The sequence below is a fragment of the Carassius auratus genome, chromosome 1, assembly GCF_003368295.1.
Source record: "Carassius auratus strain Wakin chromosome 1, ASM336829v1, whole genome shotgun sequence".
In the NCBI taxonomy this organism is placed as follows: Eukaryota; Metazoa; Chordata; class Actinopteri; order Cypriniformes; family Cyprinidae; genus Carassius; species Carassius auratus.
This window is the reverse complement of record NC_039243.1, coordinates 27,631,298-27,655,491: the sequence shown is the minus strand read 5'-3', so window position 1 is coordinate 27,655,491 and position 24,194 is coordinate 27,631,298. Positions and strand designations below refer to the sequence as shown.

General features: G+C 36.0%; 1 protein-coding gene across 1 annotated transcript in view; it reads right to left on the bottom strand.

Moving 5' to 3' along the window:
- The window catches only part of LOC113106151 (tumor suppressor candidate 3), a 45,144-nt gene that overhangs the window by 9,796 nt on the left and 11,154 nt on the right, over positions 1-24,194 (bottom strand). Inside the window, exons 4-7 of the mRNA XM_026267789.1 lie at positions 23,273-23,413; positions 22,496-22,585; positions 3,789-3,852; positions 2,369-2,443 (exon numbers count right to left, since the gene is read on the bottom strand). Of these exons, the coding sequence (XP_026123574.1) occupies positions 2,369-2,443; positions 3,789-3,852; positions 22,496-22,585; positions 23,273-23,413 (370 nt within the window). The remainder of the gene's footprint in view (positions 1-2,368; positions 2,444-3,788; positions 3,853-22,495; positions 22,586-23,272; positions 23,414-24,194) is intronic.

Genomic DNA, 24,194 nt, shown 5'->3' with positions numbered 1-24,194 from the left:
TCATTGGCTCTCATCTGGATCATTTTTTCAGCCATTAACAACTCCAAATTCTGCTCTGTTCCTAACACAAAACTACTGAATTCTGCCAGAGAGGACTGCTATTGTGAGAGGACTTTAATGCTATATTGTTACTAAAATGGTAACTTCCCTGCAGATTTCAGTCAAAAATGTTTTATATATTTTTATATGTGCTAAAATTGGTAGATTTAGGATTGGGGGTAGGTTAAGGGGTCTATAAATCGAAATCACTTATCGATAACATTTAAATTTACATTTATTCATTTAGCTGACGCTTTTATCCAAAGTGACTTACAACTGCTATATATGTCAGAGATCGCACGCCTCTGGAGCAACTAGGGGTTAAGTGTCTTGCTCAGGGACACATTGCTGTCTCACAGTGGATTAGAACCCGGGTCTCTCACACCAAAGGCATGTGTCTTATCCACTGCCCCAACACTACCCCGATAAAATGACAAAAATGCATTTGTACCTTTTGTCCTTGTAAACGTTACATACTAATACCTACGTATAAACAACGAGACCAGGCTAGTGGGGAGGAAATATCACTGAACTGTAAGAGATGCCATTTTAATGATGATGATGATGATAATTTTTCATATTTCATATTTATTTGGCTTATAATTTTTTCAATAAAAATGCAATAGAAATTGTATTCTTAATGTATTGCCAAAAGATTTAAAGTCTGGATCTGAGAATGTCTGGGAGCAAATATAAACGATTTAAAAGCTTAAAGGGGGGGTGAAATGCTATTTCATGCATACTGAGATTTTTACACTGTCCATGTTTAGCATGGGAATCCAACTCTTTAACAAAGTTTCACAAATTAAGTTGTACGTTTGAAGGAGTATTTCTGTTCCAAAAATATTAAGAAGGAATTTCCTTATATGGGTCCTGAGGACACTTCTGCCGGAAGAGCGCGCGCTCCCTTACAGCAGAGCAATGAGAGCACACCAGACGTTCACTGATCAGAGCGAGAGCGTCGCGAAATGTCACAAAAGGAGTGTGTTTTTGGTTGCCAGGGCAAGACAACCCTGCACAGATTACCAAAAGAGAAACAGCATTAAGGGACCAGTGGATGGAGTTTATTTTTACAGAGCATCAACGGAGTTGTGCAAGTGTTTTTGTTTGTTCCCTGCATTTCGAAGATGCTTGTTTTACAAACAAGGCCCAGTTTGACGCTGGATTTGCACATCGTTTATTTCTTAAGGATAATGCAGTTCCAATGAAAAAGGGTCACGATCGTGTGTTGGAACCGCATGCGGTAAGTAAAACTAATTCAAATATCTCTGTGTTGTTAACTTAGCTATCGGCGCGTAAGCACATCAAGTAAACAACATGCGATGTTGGCATCAAACTGCACTTTCCACATGTACAGCTTAAAAAAAAGAAAAGAAAAAGACGACAAAGTGGAACTTAGTCATTTTCCAAAACCGCTAAGCAAATATATACAGTTTCAGTACATACCACATAGAGACGTTGTTGCTGATGCTGCTCTTGTTAAATTTCAGTGTCTTCCAAACGCTATCAAAGCAAAAGCCTACTGGCGCTCGTGATTCTTTAGCTCCGCCCACACGTCACGCCTCCAGCCGGTCGTGTTTTTTCCGGGAAAAATCGGTACAGACTATCTTTCTCTTATGAATATAATAAAACTAAAGACTTTTTGGAGTTATGAAGGATGCAGTACTACTCCATAGGCACTCAAGATTAACAGGATATTGAGTGAAAACGAGCATTTCACCCCCCTTTTAAATAATCTACATTCTGTATAACTAAGTAACTAACTAAATAACCAATTAAATCAACCATTCAGTAAGAATATATCTATGTAATAAACATTATCATATGCCGATTTATTGCTCAGTTTTTATAAATTATTACCGGTGCTCAATTATTAATAATAGTTCTTATTATCCATGTGGGAAACCATTTTTGCTGCATCAATTGTTTTCTATTTTATTTATAGTTTTTTTTTTTTTTTGTGGACAAAGTGATATATTTCAAGATAGTTTCAAGAAAGTTCTTAAGAATATAATTGATTTAAAAATAGCATATAGTGTCCTTGCTAAATATATATAAATATATATATTTTTTATTTATTATTATTTAACTTTTATTAACTAACTTTTTTCCAGTTGTGTAAGAATGCTTGAAGTTACATTTGGGACAAGTGAAGTACAAATAGATTACAGTAGTCTTTAAAACACTCTGGTACCTAGTTATGACCATCATTAAGATAAACATGTATTCTGAGTTTCATTCTATAAGATTTTTGTAAAAACCCTAACAAACTTAAAGTATGAACAATAATAATATGAGCGAAAGAAAAACAACATTTAGAGAAACTTACTCCTTCGTTTTCCCACGTCTCCTTTAGAAGTGGCGGCTTCGTTCAGAAGGACCATTCCCATGGTGATGGCTGCATCTGAGATGGGAGTCAAGGAATGACTTCGGTCATAGATGTGGATGGTTTGTACAATAAACACCCAGGACCTGCAACAATGCTTACAGAGTACCTGTAAAATTACCGTTCAGGCTGGCAAAACATACTGTAGCTGTAGCACACATGGACATTTCAATTACTGTGAACACAATGGAAACAAGACACTCTTCAAATCGGAGCACACTTCACTCAGCTGGGAGGTCTCGTCTAGCCTGGGGGGAAAGCTAGGTGTCGATGTGAGGAAGACAGACAAACACGAGGTGTTCTGCAGCCAGCAGCCAGAAGCCAGATGGTAGCAGAGGGTCCCTGTCTGTCTGCTCATTCTGTACCCATCAGGCACAGTCAACAAACCCCTGTAATTACAGGGGAAGTTCACACAGAAACCAGACTCTGGAGGACATTCCCAACACGGACAGGAGAGAGACTGTGTATAGAGAATTTTTGAGAGAGAATTTTTCGTATTTTCTATAAGGATGAACATAGAAATGTGTAAGAACATTTCATACAGGAGCACCCTGATGGATTCTGACCCCCCCCCCCCCCAAAAAAAAAAAATAAATTAATAATTTTTTCTATTTTTAATGTTTCTATAAGAAATCTCTTATGCCCACTAAGGGTGAATTTCCTTAAATACAGTAAAACAGCTTTCTATTTTAATACATTTTAAATTAAATGTATTATTATTTATTACAATTAATATTATTTATGTGATGCTTTTTTCATGATTTTTTGATAAATATATAGTTCAAAAGAACAGAATTTGTTTGAAATAGAAATGCTTTGTGAAATTATTTCCTCTTTAATTAATTAACACACCCTAAGGAATAATTTTTTATTTAACATTTTTTCCTTATCTAAAAATAAATAAATGGATAAATAAAGACATCACTGTCTTCAAACATTTGAACACTATTATTTTCTTATGTCTTTGTCGGCAATATGTATAAATAATACTAGTGATGTTTATTTTTTCTATTATTTTTTCTATGTTTTTCATTTTTTGTTCATTAAATACAACTTTTGTCAATTGAAATATTTTAGCAGCAACTACACTGACAAGATTAACATTAAAACATTTTAAATAATATTTTATTAAAGAGAAAAAAAAAAAGAAGAAAAAAAAACAACAACATGAGAATAAACCTTTACCTACTGGAAAATGCTGTGTAAATGTACAGACCTTTACAGTGACACATCCTACATTTTAAAACATTACAAGGATGATGAACAGATCTGTATGAAGTCAGTGGGTTATTACAGTTCACTTTATCAACTAAACAATGTGAAAGGTCCATTGTGCAGAGAGAGGCTTTATGTGAAAGGATATTCAACAGAAGAATAATGTGAGATTCAGCCACAAACTGAGCTTGACTGCTGCCATGGATATAACTCTGAAAAAGACAGAAAAAAAATTAGATGACAAACAAGCAGACAATAGACCTTTCAAGCTCTCCTCTCACACAGCTGTATCACTGTATAATACAATACTACGGCACTATGATAAGCAATGCTTTATTGTATAAATGGCATGAACACAACCCCCCCCCCCCACACATACACACACCACTGACTTTGTATTTAACAGCAAATAAATAAATAAAACCATGATTCTTAAAAAAGAAAAAAGGTCAGACAGAAAACAGCCAAAGACAAGGAAAAAAACCATAAGGTCAAAGCAGATGCATGGAAAGATGAGGGGTTAATCTAGAATATAAATCAAAAGAAAACCTGAGAGTAAGTGACAGGACCTTCAATGGGTCAATGAAAAGAGCGCTGAGGCACTTGAACATGTCAAGTAAAAAGACATCACTTGCTCTCTGGAGAAAACCCACTCTAGATCTAGTGCAAACAGGACCTTCATTCATCGGTGCTTGATAAATGTGCAGGAACAGTGCGGAGAGGATGCAGCTTCAATGAAAAGCCTTAAACTTTCTAAAACTTCTCAGACTCCACAGTCTGACAGTTGAAATCTGCCAGAGAATTGCTTTAAAGAAAATCCCAAAACTTGGGTGAACTAATTGTTTCATCATCATCACCCTCAAGTCATTCCTATGGATTTTTATTTTATTTTATTTTTTCCATGAAACACAAAAGGAGTAATTTCACAAAATGTCAATGCTGCTCTTTTCCATGAAAACTAAATAATGTACTGGGTGTATTATACAATAATATTATATATTTGTGTGAAGAACAAACTGAACTTTAAGTCTGAATACATCCATGTACGATGGGAAGAAAAAAATTGTGAAGCATTCTTTTAACTTAAAAAATCTAAAGCTTCAGTAATCAAAACTGTACAAACACAAAGCATTCAATCCCTCTACTAAGGCTACATATTTAAATAGAAAGTATAAAGAAGTGTTATAAAAATGATAACGTATTAGATTAACTCACAGTCGGAAAAACTCATTTCAAGGTGAGATGAACACATTCTTTAAGAACGATGAACGCTATCTTATTCAGGTGATTTTTTATTGTCATAAAATCCTATCTCGATATAGGGACCACCTAGATACCACCACTGAAATATGTCACTGAATTTCATTACTTTGAATGAAGCCTGAAAACATTCATGTACGGTTTTGATAAAAATATATCTGACAGAAACGTTTGATATGATGGATTTGAGAAGAAATCACTACAGAAGACAAAATATTGAATTGAATTTATGATGTTCAGTGTGACACTAAATAAATAAAAAAAGTCAATAGTCGACTTGAACACAGCAATAAAGTACTGAGGAACTAAACACTGCCAAAAGCGGCTGTTGTTACTTGCAGCATATAATGCAGAGACAGAAAAACAAAGAAATGGGAGGATTGTGCGGAGGGAGCCATTAAGAAGAAGATATGAGCAAATAGGCCAGTGCATTTATCACTGTCATGTCACCTGTCGCCTCTGGGTTAACGCATCTGCTAACATTTAAACACAGCCATACCGCTGAATATTTTCATATGAAATAAACCAGCATCTAGAAGCACTTTCAGCACTAACACAGAAAGACACAACTGTATTATTCCACTGGAGTACTGTATCTGTCATAGGGCTTTTTTCTTCTAAACACACACACACACACACACACACACATATATATATATATATAATTAAACCTAATTCATTTACAGCCTTAAAGAAATCTTAAAGAGTTCTGAACAGTAATGAAAATTTGCTGAAAACTTACTCACCCCAGTTCACCCAAGATGTAGATGAGTTTGCTTCTTCGTCAGAAAATCAATTTAAAGAAACTTTGCATTACATCACATGTTCAACAGTGAATCCTCTTTACTGAATGAGGCCATCAGATTCATTAAGTAATCAAACAGCTCATAAAAAAATCACAATTAATTTATTACAAACACAGCTTTTCACTTTTCACATTAACTGATGGACTGGAGATTGAGAGAGAGACTGGGTCACTTGTGGATTATTGTGATGCTTTTATCAGCTATTTGGACTCTCATTCTGATGGCACCCATTCGGATAAGCTACTAATGTAATGCTAAATTTCTCCAAAATTGTCAAATCCGATAAAGAAACAAACACATCTACATCTTGAATGGCCTGAGGGTGAATGCATTTTAAGAATATTTTTATTTTCGGGTGAACTTTTCCTTTAATTTGAACATTGCAAACTTTGAGCTTGAAAGGAGTATTTCTGGCCTATTTTTGAACAATTGCGATTTTCCTTTTTGGGAGTGGAAATATTCCATTAGTATGTTAATTGGATGTCTGCTATAGCTTATTTAGATCACACATATATACATAGTTTATAGAGTGACTAAAAGAGGTTTAAATACAGAAAACCAGGGAAATGAATGAAGAGCGCATCAGTGTGAATGAAGTGAGAGAATCAGTAGATGTGAGGACAAGTGTTGGTGTCATTGAGTGGGCAGATTTCCTCATCACACTGTTCATTTATTCAGAGTTGACTTCTGCTCTGGGCTTTGAGGCGATGCTCTGAAGAGCAGATCCATTGTACCCATAGTGCACCAGGGTCACAGATGTCTACTTTACAGTCAAGACTGACGTCACCATCCAATTAACTATCAAACATCAGATTTAGTGCTTTGTGTAAGAGCATACATGACTGAATATGGTCATTACAGCCACCTACATGTATTTGTATTCAAAAGTCATTTTTGACTCATGCTAAAATTCAACTCCTACACTTTAAAAAGGGCACTGTCTATTAAATGAATGTCCTGGCTTTGGAGCTTGTTTTAAACCCTGCGAATGTGAACAATTCACTACAATTAAACAATTACACTCAGTTCAATTAGTGAAAAAAAAACAAAATAAGCTAAAAATATTTACCAGACTACCCAATAGAGGAAGGAGGCATTTTCTCTCAAAGAGAGGATTAAATATATAAGAAAAAAAAAAAATATATATATATATATTATATATATGTTTTTTTTTTTTTTTTTTTTTTTTTTTTTTTTGAGAACTAGGAATGCTTTTATCAGTGAATTCACACATGGCATGTGCATTATAATTTCACAAAGTATGAGGTCAGGATACATTAGCTTCCGATCACATTAATGTTGGTGTTGTGAAGCAAATGAGAAGCAATTAAAAATGTGCTGAGAATATTATATGCAATGGAATATAAAGGAGAAACCACCCTGAACTTTTTTGGGCTTTGCACACACACACACACACACACACACACACACACACACACACACACGCACACGCGCACACGCACAAGCACACGCACACGCACCAACATATATGAATGAATATGAGACTCTCTCTAAAGTGAGTCATTAGGTTTAGCCTTGAATTCTAAAGACAGAAACTCAGTCAGAATGCCCGGGGACACTTCAATAACGGTTTAATGGTATACTGGATTTTCAATAATGCCACTAATTTCCTCCAGAGAACAACAGACTGTAGTGAGATCGGGAGAATGAATCAGCAGTCGTACTTTTGTGGTTAAGGGCATGAAGAAGTGCAGCACTTCATTCTGTTTCATCTTCCACCGCTGAGTTCTTGAGTGGAGAGTTTTCCAGAATACTCATCAAAAGTATAAGTGTGACTAGCTTGTAAAAGACTACAAGTGTTGATTATGATAATAATTCATGTTTTGAATTACTTTTTTATTATTATTATTTTAATAAATACAGATACAGCATGGATAACTATGTGTGAATATGACTATGACTAAAGATTTAACTCTGGATGCAAAGGCACTATAAAATATCATAAAGATTATAGTTTTATATGAGGAATTGATATGCAAGACATTTTTAAAGCACCATACAGTTTTGGAATGACATGCTGTCGAGTAAATCATGACCTAATTAACATTGTTGGGTCAATCTCTATCACAGTTACAATTCATATGTTTTACCATGTACATACAGTAAAATCCACCTGTAAGATGTCAAAATATGCATAATTAGAGCTCAGAATTAAAAAGCATTCCAAAGCATCAGACTTCCAGAGGTACATGTAGAGAAGCACAGAAGCTAGATCAAAAACTCCAAATGCTCTGAATTCCACAAGTGGAACCATAATGGATGGACCATTAGTGCGCCAAACTCTTCAAGACACTCAATCACATGAATCTTCCTTTTCATGGTGGTTCAAGATTGTCCCAACAATCACTTCGATTTGCGTGGAGTTTCTTCAGAGCCTTATTGTATTTAAAAGCTGTTTATCTAGCTCAAATAGTATGGATGCCTTTTTAGTGTGCTCTTCTCAGTATGAAAGAACTAATTCTCGCAATCAGCGACATAATAACGTTCCCCTATGACTCACGCAACTGTTCCCAATAAACAACATTACATATTTCATCTTGCCCTTTTCTTTTTCATTCACTTCATTTTCCACTTGAATGGCTTATTTTAATGCCGCTTGCAATATGTGAAACAATACTAAGCTCATACTCAAAAAACATGCATAGCACATTAGGGCAATGACATAAACTCGAATTTCAAACTGCAGTTGTGCTCGATAGTCGCAAAGGAAAATACAGTAAAACTCTCTGCGGCCCTTTCAATTGATCTGATGAATTGAGTGTTATGTATTCCCTTTCCACAGACAGGGAACATAATTGCAGCTAAGTGTGAGTAGAGAGGAATAAGTTCAGTCCTCAGCACTATAATTGGACTGTGAATACGTGTGCGATTATTCAATTAGGAAAACAAATGTTTTTGGAAAGATCATGAACTTATCCAAAGCGAACCTAATTACCTATAAAATCTAGTATACAATATAATAACATAATTCAAATGTTACACAGACCTCATGGAAGCTAAAGAGGAATATGACATTTGGACACATTCTGGATATATTTATATTTAAAAATCGTGGCCTAATGGAACAAGAGTTGGACTTGGACAAGGTGAGACCCTTGAACAAGGCACTGAAACCGACCCAAATGCTCCCCGGGTGCCACAGCATTGGCTGCCCACTGCTCTGGGTGTGTGTTCACAGTAGTGTGTGTGTGTTCACTACTGGATGGGTTAAATGTAGAGCACAAACCCAGAGTATGGGTCACCATTGGCCACACTTCACTTCACTTTCACTATATAATATTGTATAAATGAGATTTGAAACTAGATGTTGGAGACAATAATGGCTGACTGGATGCTGAAAAAAAAAAAAAAAAAAACAGATTTTAATATGTCCTTGGGGTGTTCAGCTGCCCCTTCATAACAGATATTACATGAAGGCGTTATGGATGTCTTTGTCAGAGCTTTGATAACAAATCCATTTCCTTCCCTCCCGAGTAAAAATTTATGCAACTCCTGTATTCAGACACTAACATACTGTGGGTTTTCGAGAAAGCCTTCATGTTTAAACTTTTACCTTTAACACTTAATTGCAGTAACCGACTAAATAAGCAACCCAAATTCTCCCACTGATGGCTAATGCGTGATTTTAACCGCAAAAGATGAATGTTCTGTTTCGGGGACGTACAGTCGCCTAATAGTTTTAATGTAGTAACCTTTGCATATAATTTGTTCCTTCCCACCCAACCTCACTGTTTTAAGCCTTCACTAATAAAGGTTAAAAGAATGAGTCAGTAATGTAGATGAATGAAAAGTAAACAAAGCAGCAAAAGAGAGGGGAAAAAGGAAGAGAGATCATATAATAGGTTGAAAAAAGTGGTTTGGGTTTAGAGAACAAGTGGGATATTAATTATACATTACTACTTGAGGAGGAAGTTCAGCAAAATTCACAGAGAACCCAATAATTTGCTGTCTATTTTTAATGATGCAAAACACAAAAGAGCACTTTCACGAGAGAGTGAAAAAACGACTAACTTATTAAAAATACATGGTTAAAATGAAAATATGAGATTATTAAAATAACTATCAGCAGGGCTCTTCAACTTTTTGAAGGGGGAGAAAACTTTTTTTCTGAGTAATTATTAGACCTAAGCACTTCTGCTGCAAGAAAGATGTTAACTTTGTAAAAAAAAAAAAAAAATTATATATATATATATATATATATATATATCTATATATCTATCTATATATATATATATATATATATATATAGATTATATATATATATATATATATATATATATATATATATATATATATATTCTGTTTAAATGAACCTTGAAAATACAAATCCACATGAAAAAAAAAGGATGCACAGCAGCACACAGACATGCCAAATATGAAACATTTAAGGATTGCCTACATGTCATAATGTTTCATCATTTGTCAGCATTTGCATAAATGCATTTAATTGGATAAAACAAGATTGAATGTGATGCTTCTGGTACATGCCTGTAAAAGCTGAACTGGGGGCAGAAAACCTTAAACACACTCCAAATATGTACCACAATTCATCGCTCAAGATTTGAGTAACTGCAGCCTGGTGTATCAAGCAGTGCAGCGATTATCAAAATCAATCGGACGGCTGTATAAAAATGATTGACCGTGCTTGGCCGTGGGCAGCCAGCTAAAGAACCCTTACTTAGGCAGTTGAGTCTTTGCTTTCCGTGTGAGTGTGTGTGTTTTGTTTGCTAAATAGCCTCTGGAAAGGTCAAGGTATTTTTTTTGGACATTTCATGCATCATCAGTTCTGTAGAATTGCTTAAATTATGCCAACAACTGAAACATTTGCTCAAGTGCAGCAGCCACTTTCTTCCCTTAGCGTTTCATCATAAAACCACATTAAAAAGAACACTTGCAAGGATGCAAAATCCAGTCACTCAGGTCTGAATGTGCAGTAGACAGCTAGAAGCATCTATCAGACTTTTGAGTAACTTTGCAGGCAGATTGCATTTTTAGTCAGTGTGGGAGCAACCTTCCATTACCCCTACACTGTCATCAAGTATAAGTGTCGGCGATGCACTGGGCCCGCAGTGACTTTAGTCCCCCTGAGGCCTGTCACTCCTTCCAATGATTTTTAGTCTGGTTTTAATACACATTTGTTTTAAACAAGTGTGGTGTATAATGTTGATAGTGGATTTAATGTGTTGACTTTGATCTTATAATCGGCATATACTGTAAGTGCAAAATATTTTAGTCTAGGACATTTTCCAAATTAAGAGTAGAAGGTGTCCTGTGCAGTATGTTGTGTAGTTTGCGTTCCAGATGGTGCTGTGAAAACGGCAGACATCTCTCCCATGAAATGAGCTCTCTTTTTGGGGTGGAATGGTTTTCATTTAGATCAATTTATTTGGGGTGCAAGATCATCAGCGGGCTGCTTTGAGAGCCACTTGGATACAGGCTGGCTGACAGCCAGAGAACCAGCCGCACACTATGAAGGGAACGGAATCAGTCCTTCTAAGGGTGTAAATATTTGCTCTGAAAATCATTCAAATTGATTACACTTCATTATTACAGAACTAGCTGACTTAAAGTAAATTCTGTAATCATTTACTCGCCCTCATGTCATTTTTTTTCCATGGAACACGAAGGTAAATTTTGACAACATCCAAAATCATTTGTGTGCCAATACGACCACATTTTGGTCTGTTCCTCTCTTTATCAAGCGATATGGCACATTAATAATATGGAAATATGATATATATACATACTCTTTTTTTTGTTGTTGTTGTTCAGGGTTCTTTGATTAATAGAAGCTTGAAAAGAACAGCATTTATATTAAATAGAAAGCTTCTGTAACATAAAAATAAAAAAATGTCTTTACTGTCACTTTTGATCAATGTAATGCATCCTTGCAGAATAAAAGTATTTATTTCTTTAATTAATTTTCAATAAATAAATAAATAAATAAGAATAAAAAAATATCCTGGAGTATCCTTTTAAACATTGATCATAAAAATAATAATACAAGTTTCTTTATAATGTGCATTTATAAACTGGATTTCAAAATATATTAAAATAGAATATTTATTTTAAACTGTAAAAATATTTGACAAAATTACTGTTTTTGCTGTACTTTGGATCAAATAAATTAAGTTTTGGTGAGCAGAAGAAGAAAAAAATCTTACAAATCTAAAACATTTGAATGGTAGTATATATATATTTACTTATGTTTATTGAGTAAATTATTTGTAAACTTTAAGAAAGGCACTGAAATTTGATATCACTGAACTATAGGTATGATTCATAAATATTATCAGAAATGCTTAATATAAAAGCAAAGTCATAACAAATTGAGGCTCTGGATTGAAATTAGGACAAATGTAAAATGTAAAATACAAAAAATAAATAAAATAAATTACATTGTCTAACTGTGCGTTCACACCGCCGGCGTCGAGAGCGTCAAAGTGGCCGGAAGTCATTCATTTTCAATGTAGGCCGACGTCAAGCAGCGGTGAGGAGTGTAGAAGTCCACCACTTGAGAGGATTCCAGAGAACGCAGCTCCGACCATTAGCTCCCAAGCACAATGGAGGACAGGCTGATTATTGCCGTTTCGCGTTTGCAATAATCTATGATGTGTCCCTGATTGTGTACAGGGACATAAAACAATTAATTAAAAGTGATACGTGGACCAAGGTGTCTGAGATTGTTCATTTTAAGTAAATGATCTTAATATTTCGTCCACAACAATATTTAATGAGGTTACCTTATAACGTTACCCTCCTTGTGGTTAGTCTGCATGAGATCAACAAGCTTGTTTGCGTTGCGGCCACTTTAAATATAATTTAAAATAAGCATTCAGTCTACGTCAGAGCATCTGGGCACAAAAACATGTTCTGTGTCCTTATTCTGCCCTTCAAACACAACACAAGAACATTCTGAAGAAAGAATCTACACCCCTGACACATTCTGATGCTTACATAATCAACACATAATAAGGATATTCAAAACACTTGTAAACACACTCATCCAGTCTTTCTCTACCGTTTTCGGTCCAGTTGGTTGTGACAGGGCAAACAGCCTTAAACATTGTGTAAAATAAAGCTGCCAGCATAAGTTAGAGAAAGAGTTTTTAAGCCTGTCAAAAGAATTCTCAAGCTTATGGACAGGGGGATACCGAAAACTCCAGCAGCCAACAGCAACCCTTCAGCACAACCGTGTGGTGCCTAACAAGCTCAGGAAAGAGCTGCTCTGCACGGAGGAAGACAGGATGAGAGGGTGCTGATTTCATCACACAGGACAAGCATTAGACGCTCAGAGCAGCTGAGGCATCTGGGTTAGACAGCAACAAATCAGTCATTCGCTGCATACTAATGCTACAAGCATGATTACTTTCATGATCATTGACTATAAAAGTAAGCTAATTATTACAGTTAATAAACAATTTGCTATATTGTAACTTAAATGACACTTAATGACTTGCGATATATGAGGCTTTTCTGGTTAGCGTGACACAGAGCCCCTACTGTTGAATACTGTAACTACACCTTATGAGTGCACAAAGCATCTTACTCCATAAAACATACCTATGCACAGTGTTGTGGGTAACGCGTTACAAAGTAACGCGTTAGAGTACTCTAATTACTTTTTTCCTGAAATTTGTAACTTAACGCGTTAGTTTCGTGCGTTAGTAATCAGTAACTTCGTTATTTTTTTAAAAAAGTAATCCGTTATTTTAAGAAAAGGAAAATTCCGACTGCAGCCTGCTTTTTGTCAGACAGTAGGCCTAGGTCTATTGTGCCACCTGCGGATGTTTCAGCGGAGCCGAAGCTCTGTGATCGTAAAGTCAATGGCTGTGATGCGTCTGTGCCCTGCGCCTGACCCTGTGTGTGTGTGTGTGTGTGTGTTTTTTTTTTTTTTTCGAACTCCCGGCAAGATAGCAGAGAGGACAGCGTTTGGTTTATGAAAGTACGCACATTATTTTCAATTTGTCAACGAAAAAGAAAAGAACATAACGGTAAAATGCACACTGCTTTGGTGAAAAGCTTCTGTCGACCGCCAAAAATTCTACCTCAAATTTAACGCTACGTTTTAATCACTACTTTGAAGAGTAAATGTAAGAGGACTGTGTTAAAGCGAATTTAGGCTTGTGACTGTGAGTGACACTTTAATAATAATTAGTTCGGCTATTAAGCGATTTGTCATTTGCCTGTGTGGCAGTGAAGGATTTAATTCGGTTTGTTATCATTTTTGTTTGACAGGCAGCTGTTAATTTCTGTTAGATCATTGGCTGGCTGGTTGTTCATCATTTCTAAATGGATTTAAATCTGCAAGCTTGTTTAAGGTTGTGTTTACAAGTAAGCATACTTGTACTTTGATAATTGCATTATTTAAAGTTAAAGAAAAATCAGGAGTTATCTTGTGGTGCTCATAATATACAGTAGCCTAGGCTACCCGGGCTGGGTAACGTTAGGTGCGAATTTTGATTAATAATATGTTCTGTGATAAATAAATAAAACGCCATGTGGAATATCCTATTGCTGACTGTCTTTCCTGTTATTGTTATCCTGCAGTGTTAATTTAGTCGGATGACTGACGTTATTCATTGTCGGGAGTCACGACTTCTAGGTGCATTTAAAGGGGCCGGGGGCTGTGTCTGTCATATGTGAGCCGCTGCAAACGGCTTTTAATTTTTGGTAACGCATGAGTACTCTAACGCGTTACTTTTATGAATAGGTAACGCTGTATCATTACTGATTACTTTTAATTGATGGTAACGTTGTAACCTAACTAACTACTTTCCAAAGTAACTATACCCAACACTGCCTATGCATTCCTCATTTTTGAACCATGAATCCCAAATCTTGTTATATTCTAGTCACTTTTCTTTGAGAGTGAAATCGAATTGACTGGGCCATTAGAGTTTGAAACGCCTGACAAGAAAAGAGGGTAATTTAAAAGAACGACTTAAATACATATTCTGTGTTCAATACAAGTTAAGCTGAAACTGACAAAAAAAAAAAAAAAAAAATGACAGCATTTCAACTCGTCCCTCTAAAAAAAAAAAAAAAAAAAAATCATTTTAGGGTCTTACACTTACATTGTCATGGCAACTAAGTTGTACAATGGTAATTCGTTGTAAAATTTCTGACATACTTTGACATTTCAGGACTGGCCTCATTCACTTCAATTGTATAAGCGCCTCACTTGAACTCAGATTTGTACTTTTTAGAAGTAAAGAATGGACAAGTCAAAATTAATATTTGTATTAGACAACATTACATGCACAAATGCTATTGATTGAGCTTAAAGGTATGGATCACCCAAAAATAAAAATCCTGTCTCACTCTCAAGTTGTTCTAAACCTGCATGAGTTTTTTTCTTCTGCTGAACACAAAATAAGACATTTTGAAGAATGTGGGTAACCAATCAGCTTTTAGTCCTTACTGACTTCCATAGTATAATTTTCATACTATATAAATCAATTTGTTATCCTCATTCTTCAAAATATCTTGTGTTGTTCAACAACCTGAGGGTGAGACAGAATTTTCATTTTTGGGTGAACTATGCCTTTAACTATTACTGTACCCAGAATATTCATTGAAATACCTCCTTACTATTTGCATCCAGTACCAAAAACCTAGCACATGTTTTACACATTACAATTTCTCCAAATAACAGCTATAATTACACCACCTATCTTCCAAACCATGCTTCTGGTTTCTGGGTAACCATGGAAATGGATGAATGTCAAAAAAAAAAAAAAAAAAAAAAAAAAAAAAGGTTTTGTTGGAAACTGACCAGCTGCGAGAGGTCACAGTAGCAGACAGTCTGGAGTCTTCTGGACTGGATCTGACTGACACCAATGGAGAATTATCAATGAGAAGCAAAAAAAGAAACTGCACTGGCTTTCAAAGGCCAAGGCTTCTTATTTGAGAAAAAAAAAAAAAAAAGATTACTACTAGTGTTTTGTGGTTATTTACGTGCACTATTCATTAATTGTCCTAAATAAAATGGGAAAAGGTAACCATTAAGGACTTCTTCAGCCAGAAGATCCTGCTGGCAAAATGGAAGATTGGCATCAACGTGATTAATTTGCAGTTAATTACCTTTCCTTCTCCTGTTTGTTATTTTCCTTTTGGCTTTCTTTATTCTTCTCCTCTGCAGGTCTCTTGTTTCAGCTGTAATTAAGGCTCCCATTTGCTATACAGATGCATTTTTATTGCTAGACTCCCTCTGCATCCGCAAGTACAGGGATTATAAAAAAAAAAAAAAAAAAAAAAAAATCCATAAACACCAGTAGCCAGGATGAGATCTTGAAAAATCTCTGCCTCAAGTGCAACATTTATTTAATGCTTCAGTTCACAGTTCAATTGGGTTAATAAAGACTCCTCAGTAAAGTTTTATCCAAGCTAAAAGCCAAAATATTTGTGTAGATGTAATAAAAGTGACAACATGCTGGAAGAGAAGGGCAGATGATTTACCTCTTGCTGGTGGTAGATACAGAGAAGCTGCAAGAGTTCATTAAGGAATTGTGGGAAATTAAATGAAAATGGTCAACTGAAGCAAGGCTAATGCAGGCAGAGGAACCAGCATCTTTAGAAGACTTTGACAGGGAACGTTCGATATATGTGTTCAAGTCCTCGAAGAAAGTTTGAGGACAAACTTTTTAAGTTAAGCACAACAAGAAGAGTTCAGGCCAAACACATGAGCATTAGTATTTTTCCGCTTCAGTAATTTGACTGGTCGGGCAGTTTATTTCACTCAATCTATACATAGTATATACATACATACATACATACACACACACACACACACTCACCTAAAGGATTATTAGGAACACCATACTAATACTGTGTTTGACCCCCTTTCGCCTTCAGAACTGCCATAATTCTACATGGCATTGATTCAACAAGGTGCTGAAAGCATTCTTTAGAAATGTTGGCCCATATTGATAGGATAGCATCTTGCAGTTGATGGAGATTTGTGGGATGCACATCCAGGGCACGAATCTCCCGATCCACCACATCCCAAAGATGCTCTATTGGGTTGAGATCTGGTGACTGTGGAGGCCATTTTAGTACAGTGAACTCATTGTCATGTTCAAGAAACCAATTTGAAATGATTCGAGCTTTGTGACATGGTGCATTATCCTGCTGGAAGTAACCATCAGAGGATGGGTACATGGTGGTCATAAAGGGATGGACATGGTCAGAATCAATGCTCAGGTAGGCCGTGGCATTTAAACGATGCCCAATTGGCACTAAGGGGCCTAAAGTGTGCCAAGAAAACATCCCCCACACCATTACACCACCAGCAGCAGCCTGCACAGTGGTAATAAGGCATGATGGATCCATGTTCTCATTCTGTTTACGCCAAATTCTGACTCTACCATCTGAATGTCTCAACAGAAATCCAGACTCATCAGACCAGGCAACATTTTTCCAGTCTTCAACTGTCCAATTTTGGTGCAAATTGTAGCCTCTTTTTCCTATTTGTATTGGAGATGAGTGTTACCCAGTGGGGTCTTCTGCTGTTGTAGCCCATCCGTCTCAAGGTTGTGCATGTTGTGGCTTCACAAATGCTTTGCTGCATACCTCGGTTGTAACGAGTGGTTATTTCAGTCAAAGTTGCTCTTCTATCAGCTTGAATCAGTCGGCCCATTCTCCTCTGACATCTAGCAACAACAAGGTATTTTCGCCCTCAGGACTGCCGCATAGTTTTTCCCTTTTTACACCATTCTTTGTAAACCCTAGAAATTGTTGTGCGTGAAAATCCCAAAAAACTGAGCAGATTGTGAAATCCTCAGACCGGCCCGTCTGGCACCAAAAACCATGCCACGCTCAAAACTGCTTAAATCACCTTTCTTTCCCATTCTGACATTCAGTTTGGAGTTCAGGAGATTGTCTTGACCAGGATCACACCCCTAAATGCATAGAAGCAACTGCCATGTGATTGGTTGATTAGACAATTGCATTAATGAGAAATTGAACAGGTGTTCCTAATAATCCTTTAGGTGAGTGTATATATATATATATATATATATATATATATATATATATATATATATATATATATATATATATATATATATATATATATATATATATATATATACTTTTTTATGTACATGCAGTCAAAAAAGTGGAAGAAATAAATGCCTTTATAGCAAGGTATAAAATACAAGAAAATGTTGAGAAATGTTCAGCTCTTTTAGCCTAGAGCGTTCATCCTGAGTATCAACACAGCAAGGTGTTTGTGCACGTGTGTGTGAACTGGCCTAAGGTGTGAAACAGTTAGATGCATAGCTTCACTTCACATTTCCTCGCCATTTCGTCAGTAAGCAGTCAGATGCTTTCATTATCAAAACAACCTTCTACTCTCTAAATGGGTTTTGCTCTGGGCTGCAGGATGAAGCTGGAAAAAAATTTGGAAATGGCACTTTTAGAGTCTGACAAGAGAAATATAATTTCATGCAAATGTAGCGTTTAGTTTAGAAAATCAGGGTAATGTTACCCCCCCCCCAAACCCCAAACACTGTCTCTCACACAACCTCTTTCCACTTTTTTTTTTAATTTCACACTTCAATGCACAGCTATAAACGATGACCAAGAATCTATCTCAGCAACATGCTATAGTTTTGTGTAAGGCTGAAGCCTTTTAAGAAAAAAAAAAAATATTTCTCAGTGATAACAACTAATTGCATGTATGCTTTGGCCATTTCGCATAAGGATACACACAACAAGAGCAATAACGCATAATTTATTTTGGACATTGCCACTGAGCTCCAATGACCCTGAACAAAAAAATAAATAGAAGCAATCTATTCAATATGTGCAAAATTATACAATTAAATATAACAAAACTTATTTATAGACATACACTAGTGGTTAAAAGTACGGAATAATTAAGTTTTTTAATGTTTTTGAAAGAAGCATCCTATGGCCACAAGCCTACACTTCATACTTGTTATGAAGCTGAAATTTCAGTAGCCATTAATCCTTAAGAAATTATTCTAATATTCTGATTTGGTGCTCAATATTATCAGTTTCTATTGTTGCTCAATTGTTCATAATGGTTCTTACGATCATCAATGTTTTTGTTCTTAATATTTTGGTGCTTAATATTCTCTGTGAGCCTGCTCATTAGCTTTTGGATTTTTTGGTGCATTAAAAACAAGTTGACACTATACTCTCACACTAATAGAAGTGTCCCCTTCAGGTCCAGCTTGAGGATTAGAGGATGCCAGATCAAAAATTCTTCCTGTTGTGAACAATAGATGTTCAGTGCCTGGAGTCTGGGATTCACGGCATTGTTAGCAATGTGTTTATGTCTCTGGATCAATGTTCAGACTTGAATATTTCATAAAGGCTGTCTTCAGGCCATGTTCCCAGGCTAAGAGGATTCAGAACCAGAATCATAAAACAACAACAGAATAAGAGAATCAACAATTCTCCCTCATCATCTCTTCACCAGCACATCCTCCAAATAAATGAGCCATCACTTATCATCCAATCCTGAACAACAAATGAGACACAAGATTTTTCACAATTTATAGTACATTAGCCTCTGTGGCTCAGGCTTAATTGTCATTCAGAGATGCTTTTCTGCTTGTTTGTTGTCTGCCTTTGTGATTCCTGTCTTTTTCCTAAAGTCTGTGAGCTTTTTATACTCTGAGAAGTCAGGCATTTGGGAGATTTCTTTCCTAACTATTTACAGAAGTTTATCTCATTTCAGGGACTGAGTAAAGAATCATAAATGTATTTATATCTCCAAATCACATGAAAGAACAAGCCTGAAAGACTGGGATGCTTGAGTCTGACTGGCAAAACGTGATACTCTGCTGTCAACTATGACTGTATAATAATCTACAAACTGTCCAACTAATGCCAACTTTTGTGCTCACTGCTGACATAATACATTCAATTGAAATCGATAGTTCATGTTTTGTATTTCATGCTTTTTGTTCAGGTTTGTTTTATGAGACAGACTGAATGTACATCTATTACTTATTTCATATTAAATACCAAATCATTGTGGCTTCCATACAGATGTTTCTTTACTCATTTTATTGCAACATATAGTACCTGCTGGTTCTGCACTTTATCTTTATGTTGTAACTATGAGCTCCAGAGGACCTCAAGTACACTTCATAAAAGACTTGTAGGTCCAGATGGAGGCTAAAATTGCACTAGTTTCCCAGAAACATCAGGTTGAGAAAGGGCAGTAAAACAGATGGTCTGTGGCCTCTCATTTCACAGGAACTCTCTCTAAATGTTAAACTCTCACACTGGGTATTGTTGTATGTTGTGTATATCATACTACAAACATACACAAACCATACTGCACATACTTTCATGTATATTTTAAAGTTATTTCACTGTATATATATATATATATATATATATATATATATATATATATATATATATATATATATATATATATTAGTATAATTATTTAAATTATATAACAGACGTGGGTAAGTTTTTTTTTTTTCTCTTATGTTCACCTAGGCTGTCACTTTTGATCATTTCAATACATCAGGGTTCCTCAAATCTTGCCTTGGAGGGCCAATGCCCTGCAGAGTGTATCAAACCCTAACCAAACACACATGAGCAAGCTAGAATCCCCAGAAAATTACACGGAAATTAGTTTCATCAGTCTCTCCAGGACCGGATTTGAGCAACCCTGCAATAAATACTTGTAAAATAAAAGTGTTAATTTCTTTAAAAAAATCATAAATAATAAATGTCCACTTAAATGTTATTTGAGTCTAAGAAAAAACTAAAATTAATGACTATGACAAGATGAAATAATAACTAAATTTCAAGAATATATTTTACAAAAACAAGATAACTTGGACAAAAAAAAAAAAAAAAAAAACGGTTAAAAAAACCTTTAATAACTGTAACACTCCCGAATATGGCATTACAACCCTACTTCACTGACTTTACTTTTTCCATGGCATCATCATTTTTTTTCACCTCTGCCTCTGAGCTCTTTTAAATGAAGAAAGGCAGCTTCAACTTCCTGTGTGGAGCTTAATAAAGGACGGTGATGGAGCAGTAACGGGAAGGATTATGCACTGAAAGCAGCTGATCTCCTTATTTATGTTTTAGTAATTAAAAGGTCATAATGATTTAAGATTTATTGTGTTATTAACTGGAGGGATCACTTACAAGAAAATAAGAGGGGGTGCAGAACAGCAGAATGCAGCTGCTGTGGATTGTTGAGTAAATATATTGCAGGATTGTACATATTATCAACATGCCTTTTCATTGCTTACAAAGTCTGATAAATTCTGTTATGAGCGCATTATCCTGGTAACAGTAATACAAGCCTAAAACTATGAGTGTGATATTGGGTTTATACTGTATAACATTTTGAAGGCACAAGTGTGTAAAAAAAAAAACAAAAAAAACTTTGTTTGCAGAACTACTTCCTTCCAAAGATTTAAACCACAAATTAACAGTTTAAAAGCTCAGTTCAAGCCTCTGTTACTAATTAAAAAATGTCACTTTAGAACTCGTAACAAAGGAATTCTGAGTCGCTTCATTAAAAGCTCATTGTATTACTGCATTTAAAGCTGACTGTATTATGAAAGAGAGATGGACTGAGCAAGTGTGATTACCTGCATCTGATACAGCATTCATTCTTCAGCTCAATCTCATATTCACAATAAAACATTAGTTTGAATGTCTGCTGAGGAAAGTGATATCTTTGTCATAGTATCCTTGCAACTGTTAAGGGACTTCCCATGATGAAGAACAAAGACAGCACTCTTATATACAGCATTACAGTTAAATAAAATATCAAGTTTTGAGGCTTTGCCCTCTGCTAAAACTATTTGCTCTGAAACAAATAATATATTAATGAGACCAAAGACTGCCCAATCATATCTCATGTTTAACCACCATAGAGACATCAGAGCCAGCAGCAACTGAATGGCCCACTGATGCCCAGGAGCTCATTTCTCCAAAACGGTCACAGCAAATTATCAAAAATATGTTATCATCATTGACAAACCACATATTTGAAGTCTATGCAAGTACATTCTTGCCTAAAAAATACTACATTGTGAAACACAACAACAGTAGTGTAAAATTATAGAGGATTTGGTGAACCGCCATGACACTCACTGTGAGAAATGCTTCAAGCGGAGTGATACAAATGGTGAAATGGTTCCTGTGGCGATACTGAGTGAATATCTTATGACTGAAAAGACCTTTCAGCCATTCAAATTCAAGTACCAGAAAGTTTGAAGTATGAATTTTTTTTTTTTTTTCATTTCATAGATTGTTTTTTCCTTATTCATAGAAAGAGTGAAAGTTGAACCATGAAGGGATGGGAATAGACTGAAGGAAAAGATGGTTAGATAGGGAAATGTCACAAGCTGGATTAAAATTCATGTGGTCTGCGCAGAAATACTCATGCATATGCTCTATCCTCCAGGTCACTTCTCTGACATGCAACTCACATTTTTTTCATAGTTCTGTCGGGCTCCATCCCACTGTTTGGGTGCCTGTTCTATTTACACCAAGTGCAATATTTTTTTTATTTATGAATGTAGACTACACCCTTTGTAGGAATTAATATTCCACAGGATTCACTGCCCAAGAGTTGACTGGATAGGTCATACACCATGCAGAAGTTTCAGTTAGCAAAGCTTCATATGATGTATAGCCATTTAATGAATAGACACAAAGAAAACCAACCAAGTCAGGAAAGGTTTAGATGAGTGGTGGGGCACATACAGGGCTCTGAGACAAGAAGGTGGGCAGCACTTACCACCTGACCGTTTTGAGGGTTCTTGTGGGCATATGGAGGACCACGAATATGATTCCACATCTGACCTGAGGTCATGGCAAACACAACACACTGTGTAAAATAAAAAAAAGAGAAAGAGATGGTTAGTATATTAGCTGAGTGATATGGTGATATGATGAAAATGAAAAACAGACAGAATGAACAGGAATAGCCAGCAAAAAAATAAATAAATAAATAAAATCCTTCACTCAAACTGCCCTTATAATCATTATGGTGGATAACACACTTTATCCATCATAGAAGTAAAGGTCAGCCACTTTTAGACTTTGGGGAATAAATATTGAAAGCCCAGGTCCTACAATTTACAGACAGCACAACACTTTAAATCACACTTTTATGCAAGACACAGCACATAATTTTAGCCTCAGGTGGTAAGAAGCACATTGACTCTATGCCTTTAGTTTGTTTAGTCCCCTTGAGCTGTTTTCTTCTGTTTTTATTGCATCAACTTGGATTTAGATTCAATAAATTGGCCTATTTTATGGCTTAAAACGCTATAAATAATTTTAATCTAGGTTTACTCCACGGTCAGCTGGTTTTACTTTATTAAAGGACCTTATAAAGCAATAGCAAAAGTGTTGAAGTTGTTGAATTGGTTGAACAGTTCTAGGGCCAGAGAGAGCTGACCACTGTACTGCTGCCAAGATATGCATTGTTATTTGATCTGGCCAGTTTTCAACTCAAGCATGGCTGAAGCAGTTTAATTTGAATTAGGGTTTAATAATGAACATTAGGCACCAGTGCAGCCATGGCCCAGCCAGTCTTGTTGTAGATGAACTCCAAGTTGTTTCTGCGCAGATATAGGAGCCCACCGACCAGAGACACCAGCAGAGCCAGAGCGATCGTACCAGAGTAGTTGGGTGGCCGGAACACCCGAATCTGGAAAAGGGGAAAACAAATGAAAAGGTTTTTAACTTTTGACAGACACCTTACATTTGTGGGTGTACTCACACCAGGCTATCTGAACTGTGCCCAAAGCGTGTTTGACCCCCAAAGCATGGTTCAGTTGTGCGAGGATACAGTCACATGCAGTGTGATCGCTAACTGCAGCGGAGCATAGTACAGTTACTATTTTGTGCACGCTGCTCATTATTAAGACCGGAATCATCTCCTATTACTACTACTACACTTTCAATTAATTAAATTAAATCGAGCATATTTAGGTTTATAATAGGTCTAATTCTCACCTTATTGATGAATTGCTACACAGCATAAATTATAAATTTATTAGGCAGTCTATTACTGAAATGGTTTTCTCCCTGTTATCTTGTAGATCACGCAAGCGTGCTCCGGCCCGGAATGTTTAGTACAGGCCAGCGGGGGAGTCAGGAGTGGGAATAATCGCACTCAGGCTTGGTTCAAGGCAACTGTTAGTGAGGTGGAAGCAACACAATCTACAAATAACAACATAATTTCCTAGAAACTGGTATGTGCACGTTTATAAAAATAGGTTACTGTCAAAAAGGAAGATGACAGTATTTTGACAATTGCAACCAGTTATGTCTCATCAAGAGTGACTAGAAAAATAATGAAAATAATATCTATGAACCTCACTCCACTCTCAAAATGAAGAAGTTAACATTCATTTATTAAAACACTGCAATCTCAATGGTAACCTTCACCATTTCGCAACAGTCACTGGCTGTGCGAAACATGGAAA